Source organism: Saccopteryx bilineata, chromosome 3 (assembly GCF_036850765.1).
Source record: "Saccopteryx bilineata isolate mSacBil1 chromosome 3, mSacBil1_pri_phased_curated, whole genome shotgun sequence".
NCBI classification, from domain to species: domain Eukaryota; kingdom Metazoa; phylum Chordata; class Mammalia; order Chiroptera; family Emballonuridae; genus Saccopteryx; species Saccopteryx bilineata.
This window is the reverse complement of record NC_089492.1, coordinates 183,114,201-183,131,849: the sequence shown is the minus strand read 5'-3', so window position 1 is coordinate 183,131,849 and position 17,649 is coordinate 183,114,201. Positions and strand designations below refer to the sequence as shown.

Sequence of the window (17,649 nt, the reverse complement as noted above, 5' to 3'; positions counted from 1 at the left end):
TTGCCTCCAGGATAAAGGAGTCTACTTGACTCTCTCCTTTGAGGTCTGTTTTGTGAGGTTTCTTATTTATATTCACTCATCACTCTTACCTGGATTTCCTTCATCACCCCTCACCTCCACCTCTCTGCTGTCTTTGTCTTTACACTCCTTGCTAGGATGTCTCTAGAACCCTCCCACTATTACACCAGCTTTCTCTGCGACCAATTTAGATGGAGGCTGAGCCATACACATTTTGGGTTTGACAGGAAAGAGTTGAAAAAAGTAGGAAATAATTCCATTTAATAACTATCCAATCATAACAAAACTTGAGGCTTAGACAAAAGATAGGAAAGATATAAAGTTGGGAAAAAATAGTTTCAAGGAATATTATTCTGTGACACAGATGTTGCCTTGTGATTATAAATCTATGTAAATAGAAGAAATGCAGTGTATCATTACATTTAATTTAAAACAAACCCATTTGGGCGCAGTCACAATCAAGCGTTACTAAGGGAACTAACTAGTTCCACCCAGAATTAAGATGGTACTGTGCCTTTAGCAATAATGTCTGTGCAAAGATTTAGTGCAATTTTGTTGACATTGAGACCAAATCATATGTAACTCCTTAATAGTGGGAATTAGAATTTAACTGAACAAAGGAAAATCTGTAATTTAAGTAAAGAATTAAATTTTTTTTTACTAAATTAAGGTTGTTATAGGGGAAAATAATTAATGCTTTGAAGTATCTAGACATGTTCTAGATATATCTCTAGTGAAGTATTATTCTGCCAGGGGGTAGAATATAAAACATTGCTTGTAAATTTAAAAAAAAGAAGAAGAAGAAGAAAGAGAAAGTCTCCCAACTACGGACTAGTCAGTCATAGGACCAAAAATGCTCATTTCTATCTTTAAGTGTCAGGGCTTCAGAAGAGGAGAGAGCTATGCATCACATCACCACCAGAGGGCAGTGGAAAACTGGATTTTCTTCACATCTTTAAACTCTGGCCTCAGAAAGTCATTACTGATTCAACCACAAGAGAAAAGAAAAGCCTAAGCCATGATATTGCCATGATTTTTAAAATACGTTCCATCTTCATGCATCCCAAAAGTTTCCAGGCCATGCTACTTTTGAAACTGGCTGTAACTATCACCACAGTTAATGTCATTGGCACATTATTACAACTCGATTAAACAAGGGAATGCTTGTTAAATGTATGCTAGCTGCGTAATATGCTACGGTCCTGCACTTTAATCTAAGTTTAGGATGACCAAAAACAACTTCTCAACTAGGTTAGTAAATCCCACAAACTCACTGGTTTTAATCCAAGCTCCCATCCCTTATTTCCCTATCTTCAAAAAAGTTTCTCCTCTTCTAGAATACTAGTCAGATCCTAGTGATCAGTAAATATTTTAGTGATACTAAGTGATTTATTCTTCCTGGTTGAAAAGTGTTTTAAGACTAGAAAGTAACATGAACATTATTTGGTCTAACAAAACTCAGCTGAACTCCTGAAATCTAGAGGCAGTTCCAAAATACAGTGAAGTACTTGTTTGAGTTTCAATATCAGTTTCATTTATCATTATAGCACATTTGGTTAAAAGCAAATTGTGAAAAATGAGAAGACAATGAACAATGTGAGTTCTTGGTTTCTGCATGTGTATCCAGTTCTGTGTTAGTGAAAAATACTTTATATGCCATTTCTCATTACGCTAGGAATGAAGAAGGTATCTACCAAATGTTATCAAACTCAAATGAAGCCTGAGTAAGAAGAGAGATGGGTTAAGAATGAGAGGCAACCCAACACATAAAGATGAAAACATACAACTTATTTTACCCCCATGCTCATAGCGGCATTTATAATAACCAAGGCATGGAAACAAACTAAGAATCCAATGATGGATAAATGGATAAAGAAAACGAGATATACAGTATATATCTCTAGTGAAGTACTATTCTGCCATGATAAAGAAAATATTGCCATAATAAAGAAAATATTGCCATATGGATGGACCTTGAGAGCATTATAATAAGTGAGATAAGTCAGAGAGACAAAAACGGTATAATCTCATTTATATGTGGAATCTAAAAAGAAAAAAAATTTCAGGAGCTCACAGGTATTGAGAACAGATGGATGGTTTCCAGAGATGAGGGATGGGGGTAAGCAAAATAGGTGAAGTGGGTCCAAAGGTACAAATTTGCAGTAAAAAAATAAGTCAGTCCTAGAAATGCAATACACCACATGGTGCCTATAGTTAATAATACTGTACTATATATTTAAAAGTTTCTAAGGGAGTAAATCTTAAAAGTTCTTATCACAAGAAAAAAATTCTTAGCCATGTAATAAGGTGATGGATATTAACTGGACTTACAGTGCTGATCATTTTGCAATATATACAAATATCAAATCATGATGCTGTACACCTGAAAGTAATATACATGTAAATTACATCACAATTAAAAAAGGGTTACCATGAAAGGTCTGAGGTAAAAAAAATGTATTTATATGCATTATCTTTGACAGTGCAAGGGCCACAGAGCTGTGTTTCCAGTTTTCTGGGTTCCTGTGAATGACCTTACAGTTACTGCACAGGACACACCCACTTCAGCTTAATTACTTACAACCTGCATTTTGTGGTGTCCTTTTTGGTAACAAATGTGTGGCACTGCTTTTCCTAATTAAAAGTTTCAATTTAATACAATAGTCATTTAGAATTTTCTTTTCAAAACAATGCAGTGAAGTCATTAAGATTTCTCTATTTAAGAAGAAGACAATATGGAAATATTTTAAAATTGTTGAATTTTGGTATAGAATTTAATATTATTTAATATTAATAATTTAATATTATTCAAGTCAGATAATCAACTTAACTTTTGTAAAATCAGAACCTGTGGATGTTTAAGTGAGTATAAAATAGACTGAGGTCGCCTGACCTGTGGTGGCGCAGTGGATAAAGCGTCGACCTGGAAATGCTGAGGTCGCCGGTTCGAAACCCTGGGCTTGCCTGGTCAAGGCACATATGGGAGTTGATGCTTCCAGCTCCTCCCCCCTGTCTCTCTCTCCTCTCTCTCTCTCTCTCTCTCTCTCTCCTCTCTAAAGTGAATAAATAAAAGTAAAAAAAAAAAAAAAAATAGACTGAGGTCAAGTTTAGGCCCTGGCTAGGTGGCTCAGTGGATAAAGGGTCGACCTGGTGCACCAGAGGTTGCAGCTTCGATCCCCGCAGGGCACATAGGAGAAGCAATCAATGAGTGTACAACTAAATGGAAGAACTAAGTGAAACAGCAAGTTGATGCTTCTCTCTCTCCCTCCTCCTTCCCCTTTTCTCTCTCTCTGAAATCAAGGGAAAAAAAATGAGTTTAATGTTTTTTGTATTTTTTAGCGAGTAAGTGAGAGAGTGCGTGAGCGCATGAGAGAAACACACAGGAAGGGAGAGAGATGAGAAGCATTAACTCATAGTTGCGGCATTTTAGTTGTTCATTGATTGCTTTCTCATATGTGTCTTGACCGGGGTTGGGGGTGGGGGCTCCAACCGAGTCAGTGACCCCTTTCTCAAGCCAGTGACCTTGGGCTTAAGCTAGCAATCTTGGGCTCAAGCCAGCGACCTTGGGCTTTAAGTCAGTGACCTTGGGCTTCAAGCCAGCAACTTTTGGGCTCAAGCCAGCAACCATGGGTCATGTCTATGATCCCATGCTCAAGCTGGGGACCCCATACTCAAGTTGGTGAGCCTACACTCAAGCTGGTGACCTTAGAGTTGTGAGCCTGAGTCCTCAGAGTCCCGGGTCAACACTCTATGCACTGAGCCATCATCTGGTCAGCGAGTTTAATGTCTTTATTAATGTCTAAGTCAGGGGTCCCCAAACTACGGCCCGCGGGCCGCATGTGGCCCCCAAAGGTCATTTATCCTGCCCCCGCCACACTTCCGGAAGGGGCACCTCTTTCATTGGTGGTCAGTGAGAGGACGCAAAGTGCGGCGTCACTCACATACAGTACTACTTCCGGTGACGCGGGATGCATGCTTCACAGCTCCAGAAGCATGTCATATCACTTGTTATGGCTAGCAGTGACAAATATGGAACTGGTCATTGACCATCTTATTAGCCAAAAGCAGGCCCATAGTTTTCATTGAAATACTAGTTAGTTTGTTGATTTAAATTTACTTGTTCTTTATTTTAAATATTGTATTTGTTCCTGTTTTGTTTTTTTACTTTAAAATAAGATATGTACAGTGTGCATAGGAATTTGTTCATAGTTTTTTTTATAGTCCAGCCCTCCAATGGTCTGAGGGACAGTGAACTGGCCTCCTGTGTAAAAATTTTGGGGACCCCTGGTCTAAGTGATACATAATTTAGTATCTCTGAAACAAAAAAAAATTCAAACTTATTTGACCAACATTTTAATATTAAGGTTACTTATGAAAGCATAAAATCTAAGCCCTAATCCAAAATATAATTAAAATAAAGAAAAAATTGTGTCTAACAATGATATACAGATAAATATTTAATAGTTCTTGTAAACTGTATAGAAATGTAGATTTGACCAAGCATTCCAAACTGCAAAGAATTTAATCCATACTCTATTTTCAGTAAAGAAACATACCAGAGACTTCCTGAAAATGGCCCCGTGAGGAGCACAACCGACAAATCTCCCCAAAATTTCAACAAATTCATCAGCCAGAGACAGAAAAATCTATCCTTGGAACATCCGGGAGTTCCACACACTGAAGGCGAAGGTGGGGTCGAGTGAAAAATTGACTAAATATATAATCAACCCTGAAGGAAATAAGTCGGACAAAGAAACAACCTGCTTTCCTCACTAAACTGAGCAAAGGCTGCTTTCACTTTGAGAAAGTGAGAGTCAGGAGAAGCTAAGGGTGTGGAGGTAGCTAGGCTGCGGCACGGACATTCGTTCAAGCCCAGGAAAGAATGTGCCTGTGGTGAATCAGTCCATGTGAGCAACCACCCGAGCACCGCTCCATGAGCGGCCCACCCTCCTGCGTGCTGCGCTGCGAGCCACCCGGTAGCCCGCGCACCCCGAGAGCAACCACCCGTGCCACAAGCAGCAGCTGCCAGTGGCGCACGGGGAGTGTGCCAAAGCTAGCTTCCCTACGCCCAAACTTCTCCGGACGGGTGGGGCACCTCACCCAGCCATTCAAGCTAACAATCAAGCGTCGGGGGAGGTGCGCGTGGGCAGCTTGCAGTTCTTTCTGGAGAAATTTGGTGGATCCAATCACTGAAATTAGCTTAACCCACAGGCTGCTCACCTCCCAACTGACCTACGTAGCTCTAACTGACAAGATCTCTCTCAGTTCAGTGATCTAAGACAAGAGGCATGATATTTTTTAGTGCCTCTTGCTAAAGGGGTGGGGGCAACTTCTGGTTGGCAGAGCTTTCATACTCAGGGATATATGCTAAAAAGAGGGACATGGCAGATATTAAGACCTCCTGTGCTGCAGGCAGTGACTAGGACTTCTTCTTCCCAGCCAAAACAGGTTACAAAGTGCGGAAAGCCTGGGGAGAGTGGTCCCACAGAGTGCTAGGTGTGCTGAACAGGTCTGGAGGCTCATAGAAAGTCACCTTGAGAGCAATTGGCTCCCAGCCCCAACTGATTATGCTGGATGCTCTGACTGCCAGAGCCTTACCCAGAGTCCTGCATTGAGTGGGGATAGAGTGGGGATTTGCCAGCTCTCTAAACCTCTTACTCCCCAGGCAGAGGCAGCAACAGCCTCATAGCTGGATCATCAGGCTGCTAATTCAGGAAGGAGAGACTAGGAGAGAGGCTCTGGGAAAACGGACTCTCTCATTGTCGGAGCCTGTAAATGCTAATAAGCCTTGACTACCAACAACACTGAAGCCAAATATATGATATTGCTGTAGAGTCTCATCATCTGCAAATCCCTACCTAAGTGTGCCACAGTGGCAGAGCCTGGGGTACAGAGTCACAGACCAGGAAGAGGGAGAGGAAGGAAAAGGGAAGAAGAAGTTAACCTCTCAAATTCAAGAAAAATCCAGATTTTATAATTTGTTCCACTATTTTTGTTTCTTTCTTTCTTTCTTTCATCTTCTTGCCTTTATTAGTATTATTTCTATTTCCTCCACCTTGATCCTTTTATTCTCTGCCCGTCTTACTCTTTCCTTTTCTTTCTTTCTTTTTTTTTTGCATTTTCTGAAGCTGGAAACAGGGAGAGACAGTCAGACAGACTCCCGCATGCGCCCGACCGGGATCCACCCGGCACGCCCACCATGGGGCGACGCTCTGCCCACCAGGGGGCGATGCTCTGCCCATCCTGGGTGTCGCCATGTTGCGACCAGAGCCACTCTAGCGCCTGGGGCAGAGGCCAAGGAGCCATCCCCAGCGCCCGGGCCATCTTTGCTCCAATGGAGCCTTGGCTGCGGGAGGGGAAGAGAGAGACAGAGAGGAAGGTGCGGCGGAGGGGTGGAGAAGCAAATGGGCGCTTCTCCTGTGTGCCCTGGCCAGGAATCGAACCCGGGTCCTCTGCATGCTAGGCCGACGCTCTACCGCTGAGCCAACCGTCCAGGGCTCCTTTTCTTGAACTACACTACCCATAAATGTTTCATTTTATTTATTTTCTTCTTCCTTACTCTCCATGAGGGTTACACTCCAAAAGAGAGGGATACACTCCAAAACCCTTAACTCTCTCTTTCTTTTTTTTTCTTTTTTCTTCCTTTCCTTTTCCCTTTTCTTGTTTCTCCCTTTCTATTAGTTTCTTCCTATCTCCTTTTAATTTTCCTCTCATTCAATCCTCAATCACAAACAAATTATTTAATTTGGGACTCAAGTTTTTTTGTGTTTTTTTTGTGGCATTTTGGGTGCTTTTTACTTCGCTTTTTAACTCATTAGCATTCCTCCCAACCCAGGATCTCCATTATCAGTCTTTGCCCCACTTAATACAATAGTTGTTTTTTCCCCCCTTTTTCTTGTTTCCCTCTTATCCTTCTCATTATATCTCTTAGTCGACCATCACTTACAAGCAAATCATTTTATACTTGACTCCAATTTTTTCCTGTTTTGTATTTTGTGGGTCCCTACTTCCTTTTTTGCCCCTTGAACAGTATACCCCAACTCAGGTCCTCTGTTATAGGCAGTTTTAGTTCCATTTAGCATAATATAATTCACAGTTTATCATGACATTTTCCTAAGGAGAAGGGAAGAGGAGGGGAAGAGAAGAAAGAAAAGAGGAGGGAAATAATAAATTATTAGGTTTTTTTTCCAAATTTTTTTCCTTCTTTTTTTTTTTTACTTTTTATTCTTTATTAATTATCATTAGTGCTATCAAAAAGAGCCACTCAGATGCCAATAAGAAAAAGGAAATCAAATACATGGATACAAAAGATAGAGAAGTGACACAGATAGATGTGGAAAAATCTACGGAGAAAAAATTTAATATATTGGAAACCTTGGAGCTAAATGACAGAGAATTTAAAACAGAAGTCCTAAAAATACTAAGAGATATACAAGAAAACACAGAAAGGCAATTTAGGGAGCTCAGAAAACAACTCAACAAACACAAAGAATATATTACCAAGGAAATTGAAACTATAAGAACAAACCAAACAGAGATGAAAAACTCAATTCATGAACTGAAAAACGAGGTAACAAGCTTAGCTAATAGAACAGGCCAGATAAAAGGTAGGATTAGTGACAAAGAAGACAAGCAACTTGAGGCACAACAGAGAGAAGAAGAGAGAGACTCAAAAATTAAAAAAAAATGAGAAAGCCCTACAGGAATTGTCTCACTTCATCAAAAAGAATAACATAGGACTAATAGGTATATCAGAGGGAGAAGAGAGAGAAAATGGAATGGAGAATATATTCAAACAAATAATAGATGAGAACTTCCCAAGCCTGTGGAAAAAAACTAAAGCCTCAAATTCAAGAAGCAAACAGAACACCGAGTTTTCTTAATTACAACAAACCTACTCCAAGGAACATCATAATGAAAACGGCACAAACCAACGACAAAGAAAAAATTCTCAAGGCAGCCAGGGAAAAGAAGAATACAACATATAAAGGAGGGCCTATTAGATTATCATCAGATTTTTTAGCAGAAACTCTACAAGCTAGAAGAGAGTGGACCCCAATATTTATAGCCCTGAAAGAGAGAAACTTTCAGCCAAGAATACTATAGTCATCAAAGTTATCCTTCAAGTATAAAGGAGAAATAAAAACATTCACAAATACAGAAAAGATGAGGGAATTTATCATCAAAAAAATCCCCACTCCAGGAAATACTAAAGGGGGTTTTCCAACCAGATCCAAAGAACAAAACAAAACAAAACCACAAGTAAAAGCTCCACCAAGGACACAATAAAACCAAATTTAAACTGTGACAACAAAAGCAAAAAAAAGGGGAGAGGACGGAGACTAACAGTAGCAAAGGACGATGAAGTGCAGAAACACTCACAAGATAGAGTACTACAATGAATATGGTAGGTACCCTTTTCATTACTTAATGGTAACCACCCTTGAAAAACCACCACAGAAGCACATGACTTAAAAAAGGTAGCAACAGAGGAAAGAAGTATGGAATACAAACAAACAAAAACAAATGATAGAAAAACAAAAGAGAAGAATCGAACAGATACAAAACTAACAGAAAGCAATTTATAAAATGGCAATAGGGAATCCACAAGTGTCAATACTTACACTAAATGTAAATGGATTAAACTCACCAATAAAAAGACACAGAGTAGCAGAATGGATTAAAAGAAAATCCAACTGTATGCTGCCTACAAGAAACACATCTAAGCAACAAGGATAGAAACAAATTCAAAGTGAAAGGCTGGAAAACAATACTCCAAGCAAAGAAGATAAAAAAAAATCAGGTGTAGCAATAGTCATATCTAATAATGCTGACTACAAGACAGCAAAAGTACTCAGAGACAAAAATGGTCATTTCATAATGATTAAGGGGACACTGAATCAAGAAGACATAACAATCCTTAATATATTGATATGTGCACCAAACCAAGAAGCACCAAAATATATAAGACAGCTACTTATTGACCTAAAAACAAAAACTGACAAAAATACAATCATACTTGGAGACCTCAATACACCACTGACAGCTATAGATCGGTCATCCAAACAGAGAATCAACAAAGATATATTGGCCTTTAAGAAAACACGAGAGCAGCCCTGGCCGGTTGGCTCAGTGGTAGAGCATCGGCCTAGCGTGCGGAGGACCCGGGTTCGATTCCCGGCCAGGGCACATAGGAGAAGCGCCCATTTGCTTCTCCACCCCTCCGCCGCGCTTTCCTCTCTGTCTCTCTCTTCCCCTCCTGCAGGCAAGGCTCCATTGGAGCAAAGATGGCCCGGGCGCTGGGGATGGCTCTGTGGCCTCTGCCTCAGGCGCTAGAGTGGCTCTGGTCGCAATATGGCGACGCCCAGGATGGGCAGAGCATCGCCCCCTGGGGGGCAGAGCACCGCCCCTGGTGGGCGTGCCGGGTGGATCCCGGTCGGGTGCATGCGGGAGTCTGTCTGACTGTCTCTCCCTGTTTCCAGCTTCAGAAAAATGAAAAAAAAAAAAAAAAAAAAAAAAAAAAAAGAAAACACGAGAGCACCTGGATATGATAGATATCTACAGGACACTTCATCCCAAAGCGACAGAGTATACATTTTTCTCTAGTGTACATGGAACATTCTCAAGAATTGACCATATGTTGGGCCACAAAAATAACATCAGCAAATTCAGAAAAATTGAAATTGTACCAAGCATATTTTCTGACCATAAAGCCTTGAAACGAATTCAACTGCAAAAAAGAGGAAAAAAACCCACAAAAATGTGGAAACTAAACAACATACTTTTAAAAAATGAATGGGTCAAAGAAGAAATAAGCGCAGAGATCAAAAGATATATACAGACAAATAAAAATGACAATACCACATATCAGAATCTCTGGGATGCAGCAAAAGCAGCAATAAGAGGGAAGTTCATATCACTTCAGGCATATATGAACAACAAACAAGAGAGAGCCCAAGTGAACCACTTAACTTCACACCTTAAGGAACTAGAAAAGGAAGAACAAAGACAACCCAAAACCAGCCGAAGAAAGAAAATAATAAAAATCAGAGCAGAAATAAATGAAATAGAGAACAGAAAAACTATAGAAAATATTAATAAAACAAGGAACTGGGTCTTTGAAAAGATCAACAAATTGACAAAGCCTTTGCAAGACTCACCAAGGAAAAAAGAGAAAGGACTCATATAAACAAAATCCAAAATGAAAGGAGAAATCACCACAGACATCATAGATATAGAAAGAATTATTGTAGAATACTACGAAAAACTATATGCCACTAAATTCAACAATCTAGAAGAAATAGATAAATTCCTAGAACAATACAACCTTCCTAGACTGAGTCATGAAGAAGCAGAAAGCCTAAACAGACCAATTAGCAGGGAGGAAATAGAAAAAACTATTAAAAACCTCACCAAAAATAAAAGTCCAGGCCCAGACGGTTATACTAGTGAATTTTATCAAACATTCAAAGAAGACTTTGTTCCTATTCTACTCAAAGTCTTCCTAAAAATTTAAGAAGAAGCAATACTTCCAAATACATTTTATGAGGCCAACATACCCTCATACCAAAACCTGGCAAGGATGGCACAAAGAAAGAAAACTACAGTCCAATATCTCTAATGAATACAGATGCTAAAATACTAAACAAAATACTGGCAAACCGAATACAACAACATATTAAAAAAATAATACATCATGATCAAGTGGGATTCATCCCAGAATCTCAAGGATGGTTCAACATATGTAAAACGGTTAACGTAATATACCATATCAACAAAACAAAGAACAAAAACCACATGATCTTATCAATAGATGCAGAAAAGGCATTTGATAAAATACAACACAACTTTATGTTTAAGACACTCAACAAAAGGGGTATAGAAGGAAAATATCTCAACATGATAAAGGCCATATATGAGAAACCATCAGCCAACCTCATATTAAATGGCATAAAACTGAGGACTTTCCACCTTAAATCAGGAACAAGATAGGGTTGTCCACTCTCTCCACTCTTATTTAATGTGGTGCTAGAAGTTCTGGCCAGGGCAATCAGACAAGACAAAGAAATAAAAGGCATCCATATCGGAAAAGAAGAAGTAAAGGTATCACTTTTTGCAGATGATATGATCCTATACATCGAAAACCCCAAAGACTCCAAAAAAGATTACTAGAAACAATAAACTAATACAGTAAGGTTGCAGGATACAAAATTAACATACAAAAGTCCATAGCCTTTCTATATGCCAACAATGACATATTAGAAAACAAACTCAAAAAAATAATCCCCTTCACAATTGCAACAAAAAAAAAAAAATAAAATACCTAGGAATAAACATAACAAAGAATGTAAAGGACCTATATAATGAAAACTACAAAGCATTGTTAAGGGAAATCGAAAAAGATACAATGAGATGGAAAAATATTCCTTGTTCATGGATAGAAAGAATAAATATAATCAAAATGGCCATATTACCCAAAGCAATCTATAAATTTAATGCAATTCCCATCAAAATTCCTATGACGTTCTTTAAAGAAATGGAACAAAAAATCATCAGATTTATATAGAACTATTAAAACCCCCGATCTGCCAAAGCAATCCTAAGGAAAAAGAATGAAGCTGGGGGCATTACAATACCTGACTTCAAACTATATTATAGGGCCACAACAATCAAAACAGCATGGTATTGGCAGAAAAATAGACAGACCAATGGAATAAAATAGAAAGTCCAGAAATAAAACCACATATATATGGTCAAATAATTTTTGATAAAGGGGCCAACAACACACAATGGAGAAAAGAAAGCCTCTTCAATAAATGGTGCTGGGAAAACTGGAAAGCCACATGCAAAAGAATGAAACTCGACTACAGCTTGTCCCCTTGTACTAAAATTAATTCAAAATGGATCAAAGACCTAAATATAAGACCTGAAACAATAAAGTACATAGAAGAAGACATAGGTACTAAACTCATGGACCTGGGTTTTAAAGAGCATTTTATGAATTTGATTCCAAAGACAAGAGAAGTGAAGGGAAAAATAAATAAATGGGACTACATCAAACTAAAAAGTTTTTGCTCAGTAAGAGAAACTGACAACAAAATAAACAGACAGCCAACTAAATGGGAAATGATATTTTCAAACAACAGCTCAGATAAGGGCCTACTATCCAAAATTTACAAAGAACTCATAAAACTCAACAACAAACAAACAAACAAATAAATCCAATTAAATAATGGGAAGAGGACATGAACAGACACTTCTCCCAGGAAGAAATACAAATGGCCAACAGATATATGAAAAGATGCTCATTTTCATTAGTTATTAGAGAAATGCAAATCAAAACTACTCTGCGATACCATCTCACACTTATTAGATTAGCTATTATCAACAAGACAGGCAATAGCAAATGCTGGAGAGGCTGTGGAGAAAAAGGAACCCTTATTCACTGTTGGTGGGATTGTAAAGTAGTACAACCATTATGGAAGAAAGTATGGTGGTTCCTCAGAAAACTGAAAATAAAACTACCTTATGACCCAGCAACCCCTCTACTAGGTATATACCCCCAAAACTCATAAACATTGATACGTAAAGACACATGTAGCCCCATGTTTATTGCAACATTGTTCACAGTGGCCAAGACATGGAAACAACCAAAAAGCCCTTCAATAGAAGACTGGATAAGAAGATGTGGCACATATACACTATGGAATACTACTCAGCCATAAGAAATGATGACATTGGATCATTTACAACAAAATGGTGGGATCTTGATAACATTATATGGAGTGAAATCAGTAAATCAGAAAAAACCAAGAACTACATGATTCCATACATTGGTGGGACATAAAAATGAGACTACGAGACATGGACAAGAGTGTGGTGGTTATGGGGGGGGGGGGGAGGAGGGAGGAGGGAGGGGGAGGGGGAGGGGGAGGAGCACGGAGAAAACTAGATAGAAGGTGACGGAGGACAATCTGACTTTGGGTGATGGGTATGCAACATAATTGAATGACAAGATAACTTGGACATGTTCTCTTTGAATATAATGTACCCTGATTTATTGATGTCACCCATTAACATTAATAAAAAGTAAAAAAAAAAAAGAAACATACCAATTCTTTTACTCTGCTCTTTTCTAGATTGAAATCTAATTTGGTATCTGTTTGGACTTTGACCACTTCATCCTAGAAGGGCAAACAACAAAGAAAGAAATCCAAAGTAAGAAACCCAAACTTTATGAGAAGTGAAGCCTGGGAGAGCTGCCTGCACTGCTTTTAGCAAGGGTGGGGGCAGGACGGGCTCACAGAGCCAGGGACTAGTGACGTGGCGAGACTCTGGCCAGTTCATGTACAGACTCAGTCCTGTATTGGAACTTCCCAGTTATATATACAAATAATCCCCTTTTATGCTTAAATTAGACCGAATGAGTTACTGTTGCTTTTAACCTCAAGATTCCCAAGATAATATTCGTGTGGAATGTAAAAGTAAAGCTGTTTCTTGGACAACTTTGGAAAGCAAGATGGACTCAAAATAAAACAGTCTTGTTTAAATAAAACCTTTCTGATACTCACCAAAGTCTTCTTTCACATCAATGTCCTTGCCACTTAAAAATATCAAACAACTGGCACAGTAAGCATTTTAAAATCACATATAATTCTCTAAAGACAGTCTGTTCTAAGAGAATATAAGGTTCCACATGGCTACTTTAGAGAACTTTTAATTTAAATGTGACTTAATTCCTCCCAGAATACAATTTTCTTAATGAATTTGGTTACAGACATCAGTAATTTATTCACTGGCTGAGTTCTTGGCTATATCTTCCAAAGTATACTTTTGAGACATATTACACAAATACTTAACAGAATTAAGTTTTAAAGAACATTTAAAATATTTCTGACATATTTATTAAGTTTATGTAACTATAAACAAGCAAGCAAAGAGGAATGAGGCTCTTACCATTATTTGTTGTTTTAATCGATGTAGTTCAAGTTTTACTTTCTAAAAACACATTAAAAAAAGTCAAGGATATGTTCAGAAAAGTTAGAAGAAAAATATGAAGCTTGGTAACAAACAAATATTAGAACATGTATTTATTCACAAGGTCTTCCCTCATTCAACATGAAGTTGGCTACATTCAGAATACAACCTTAACTGAATAGTCTAGTAGGAGAAGGGGTTACATTTTTTTTTAACACACAATTTTTTTTAACACACATACTTGCCTTCAAAGACCTTGCCTTCTTTAATACCTCCTTTAATTTTTCTTTTAAATAAATGTCCTCAAATAGCTGACTTCAAGGACAAGGTAGTTTCAAACTTTACCTTTTCCTAGCAAAAGAAAAAAACCTTTGCTAGAAGGTTTCTTGCAAGACTATGACTGCAAGGACTGAAAACATCAAGGAAGATACAAAAATAGCACTTATTTAAATGATCCCAGAGGTCACATTTTAAGAAACAAAGGGAGAGAAACTAAAGGATATTTTATACCAGCATTTATCCATAATAACCAAACATTGGAAAAATGCTAATGTAAATCACAGCAGAATAATGTGTCACGTTCATACAATACCACAGACAATAAAAAAGCATGACCTGCCGCTGCGAGACTCACTGTATGACCCCATCAGTGGAAGTTCTAGAAAAGGCAAACTAGTCAATGGTGATATAACCCAAGATGGTGGTCTCCTTGTGTAAGAAGGGGCACAAGAGGGACTTCTGGGGTGCTAGTAATGTTCTACTTCTTGATCCGACTGGTAGTGTACACTTGGTGAAGATTCATCGAGATGTACCCTTACTGGGCATGTCTGAGTATATACATCGCAGTGTCTGAATATAAAGCATTTTATAAGTATATGTAGCTGTTTAATTTTACCTCATTTTCTGCTCTGAGGGCTGAAAATTCACTCTTCTCCAAAATAATCATATCTTTTTTCACACTAGCAATCTGAGACATTATTTGCTGAAGAGTGATCTCCTATGGAAAAAAAAAAAAAAGAAACATAAAACCTAGTCTAGTCTAGAAAGTACACCTCCTATGGTCTCTTCCTGGTATTACCTTAATAAGAAGCCAGAAGAATGTGGCCACCCTCTGAAATAGTCAGTTTTCAAGTATAATGATTCTTTAAGAGTTCACTAAATAGCTTTGAATACTTTCTATGCCACTGTAATAACCTGCCTCTCAACTCTCGTTAAAATCACTATATGCTTTTCAATAAAATATTATCCAAAAAATATATTATAAATGACATCCTCCCTTTAGATTTCAAATTTGCAAAAGTGTCGTGACAAAGTTAACCTGTTGCATCTTGGTGACCATGTCTTTGTAGATGATATCCATGTTGGCCTCCGTGATCTTGACCAATGCAGATACAATGATTTCCGCTTGTTGAGTAGTAAACCCTAAGCAAACACACAGACAATCACACTCAGCAGACTCTAGTTGTCAAAAACATATCCTTCATAGAAAGGGAGAAAACACAAACTTACACACTGAGGTGCATGTCTGAATTCAGAAGCAGACATAAAGCCTGTGGTAGGAGTATGAGGAGACTACACTTACAGGCTATGATGTGTCTGTCATTCTGGAAAAGTATGACATGTCTGGGTCTGTTCTTTATGCAAAATGAACAGTTGGGCTAATGGCTCTCTAATGTCCTTCCTAGCTGTCAAAACTCATGTTTTCAGAGAATGTCTAATAACATAGGGCAGTGGTTCTCAAAGGGTGCACCCTAGATTTCCAGGTGCACCCTATGGTATTCCAGAGAAATATATGCCTGTTGGGGACCAAAAAACCAACAGGGCTTTTGGAGTTTAGATTTTTGGGGGACAGAGGTATGGGGAATTGGCTGTAAGCTGACAGTCTGCCCAACCCCCCACCTCACTTGCCTGATTAGGTTGCAAAAGGCTGTTCAGCTGTGGTGCTGGACTGTTTACATTACCCCCCATGTTCCCCAGAAAGACTGGAGTCAAGTTTTTCTATCCTTTGTTTGGTGTAAAGTTAAGATGATATGTATGGTGAGGGTTTTCTGCACTTGGTAAAATTCTTGAGTTGCCTTGGAAACATGATCGGTGATCTCATTGATTTGCTAATGACCCACTTTGCCCTATAAATAAAGCAAGATGCAGTTTTCGGGCACACTTTGTTCTTGCCAGCAGCAATTACAGGGCCATCTAGACCCTGTATTTCTGAATTCTGCACTGTTCCCACTAGGGACCTGTAATGACTAGCTGTGCTGGGTCACGACATGTGCCCAGATATAAAAATAAAGTTACTCTATTATACTATTTCATTATGGAAATACCGCTTTTTGTTAACACATCATTATTATATTTATTATTAACTCATCATTATATTGTTTTTAGATAAATACACCCAAATAAAATGGATAGATTTCTCAAAAAGAAGTATGATATTGAAGAATCCGATTCTGGAAGTGAGCAAAAGTTAAGTGTAAATAAAATAGGACTTGAAGGCTGATGGGCAGAATTTAATTTATAGCACTTTCCATCACTTAACACTGAACAATCCAATTGGATTAGAAACCCATTCAAGGAAGCTTCAAGTGATTTTGGTTTAACATTAACAGAAGAAGAAGAAGAACTGACAGCTATACCTACTGATGGTGGATTGATGATTAAACATAAGGAATTGTCTCTTGAAGCCTTTTGGATTTCTATAAAAGAAGAATATGTGGCAATACCTAAAAAAGCTTTGAACATTTTACTACGATTTTCAACATCCTTGTTATGTGAATTAGGATTTTCTACCCTCAACACAATTAAGAGTAAAAAGAGAGGAATTCTTCAATGTATTGACGAGGAAACGAGAGTTTGACTTTCAAATATATGCCCAAACATTGAAGAAATCGCTAGGGCAGAATTCTTCAATGGATTGATGAGGAAATGAAAGTCTGCCTTTCAAATATATGCCCAAACGTTGAAGAAATCGCTAGGACACATCAGGCTCATGTTTCTCATAAACACAAGAATGAAAAAGCTTAACACATTTGTGCCAGGACCTGTTGAATTTACTAAATCTTACTAAGAATGTATTAAAAAGATAACAATTTTGTCATTTTTTTCTTTTTTAACCCCTTTTTATGAATTCTAAAAAGCATAACTCAAAAATTGTAACATAAAAATGTTCATTATTAAAAAAATGTTTATTAATGTCAGAATAAATTTAATTTTGTCTTTATTTCATTTAAATAACATAAAAGCACGCTTGGACTTTATATATTTTTTTCTTTAATATTTGACCTAATTATTATAACATATTTCTCAGAAATCTGTATATAGTGCGCCTATAATTATTTGTAGAATTTTAAATGCGCCCGACTTCAAAAAGTTTGAGAACCACTGACATAGGTAGGGGATGCCTGTCATACAAGGTCAAGTGAAAAAAAGGTAAGACTCAGTATTATAGATACAATTTATTGCTTTGGTAATTTAACAAAGATCCTAGATAATTTTTATTTTCTGCAATGGGTGTGACTTCCTTAATTTAAAAATGTATGTATTAGAAAAAAACAATTTACTTAAGTAGAAAAGCTCACTTATTTTATATCCAGCATAAATCAGTCAAGTTATTGAGTACAGAAATAATAATTTAGCTGTTAGTTAATGTTAAAT

General features: G+C 37.8%; 1 protein-coding gene across 4 annotated transcripts in view; it reads right to left on the bottom strand.

The window, feature by feature from the left end:
• Positions 1-17,649, bottom strand: part of MCUR1 (mitochondrial calcium uniporter regulator 1) — a 37,609-nt gene that overhangs the window by 4,142 nt on the left and 15,818 nt on the right. For all 4 annotated transcript variants that reach the window (XM_066268356.1, XM_066268355.1, XM_066268357.1 and 1 more), the window contains 4 exons: positions 15,314-15,417; positions 14,891-14,992; positions 13,975-14,016; positions 13,131-13,202 (listed from right to left, as the gene is read on the bottom strand). In XM_066268356.1, the coding sequence (XP_066124453.1) occupies positions 13,131-13,202; positions 13,975-14,016; positions 14,891-14,992; positions 15,314-15,417 (320 nt within the window). The remainder of the gene's footprint in view (positions 1-13,130; positions 13,203-13,974; positions 14,017-14,890; positions 14,993-15,313; positions 15,418-17,649) is intronic.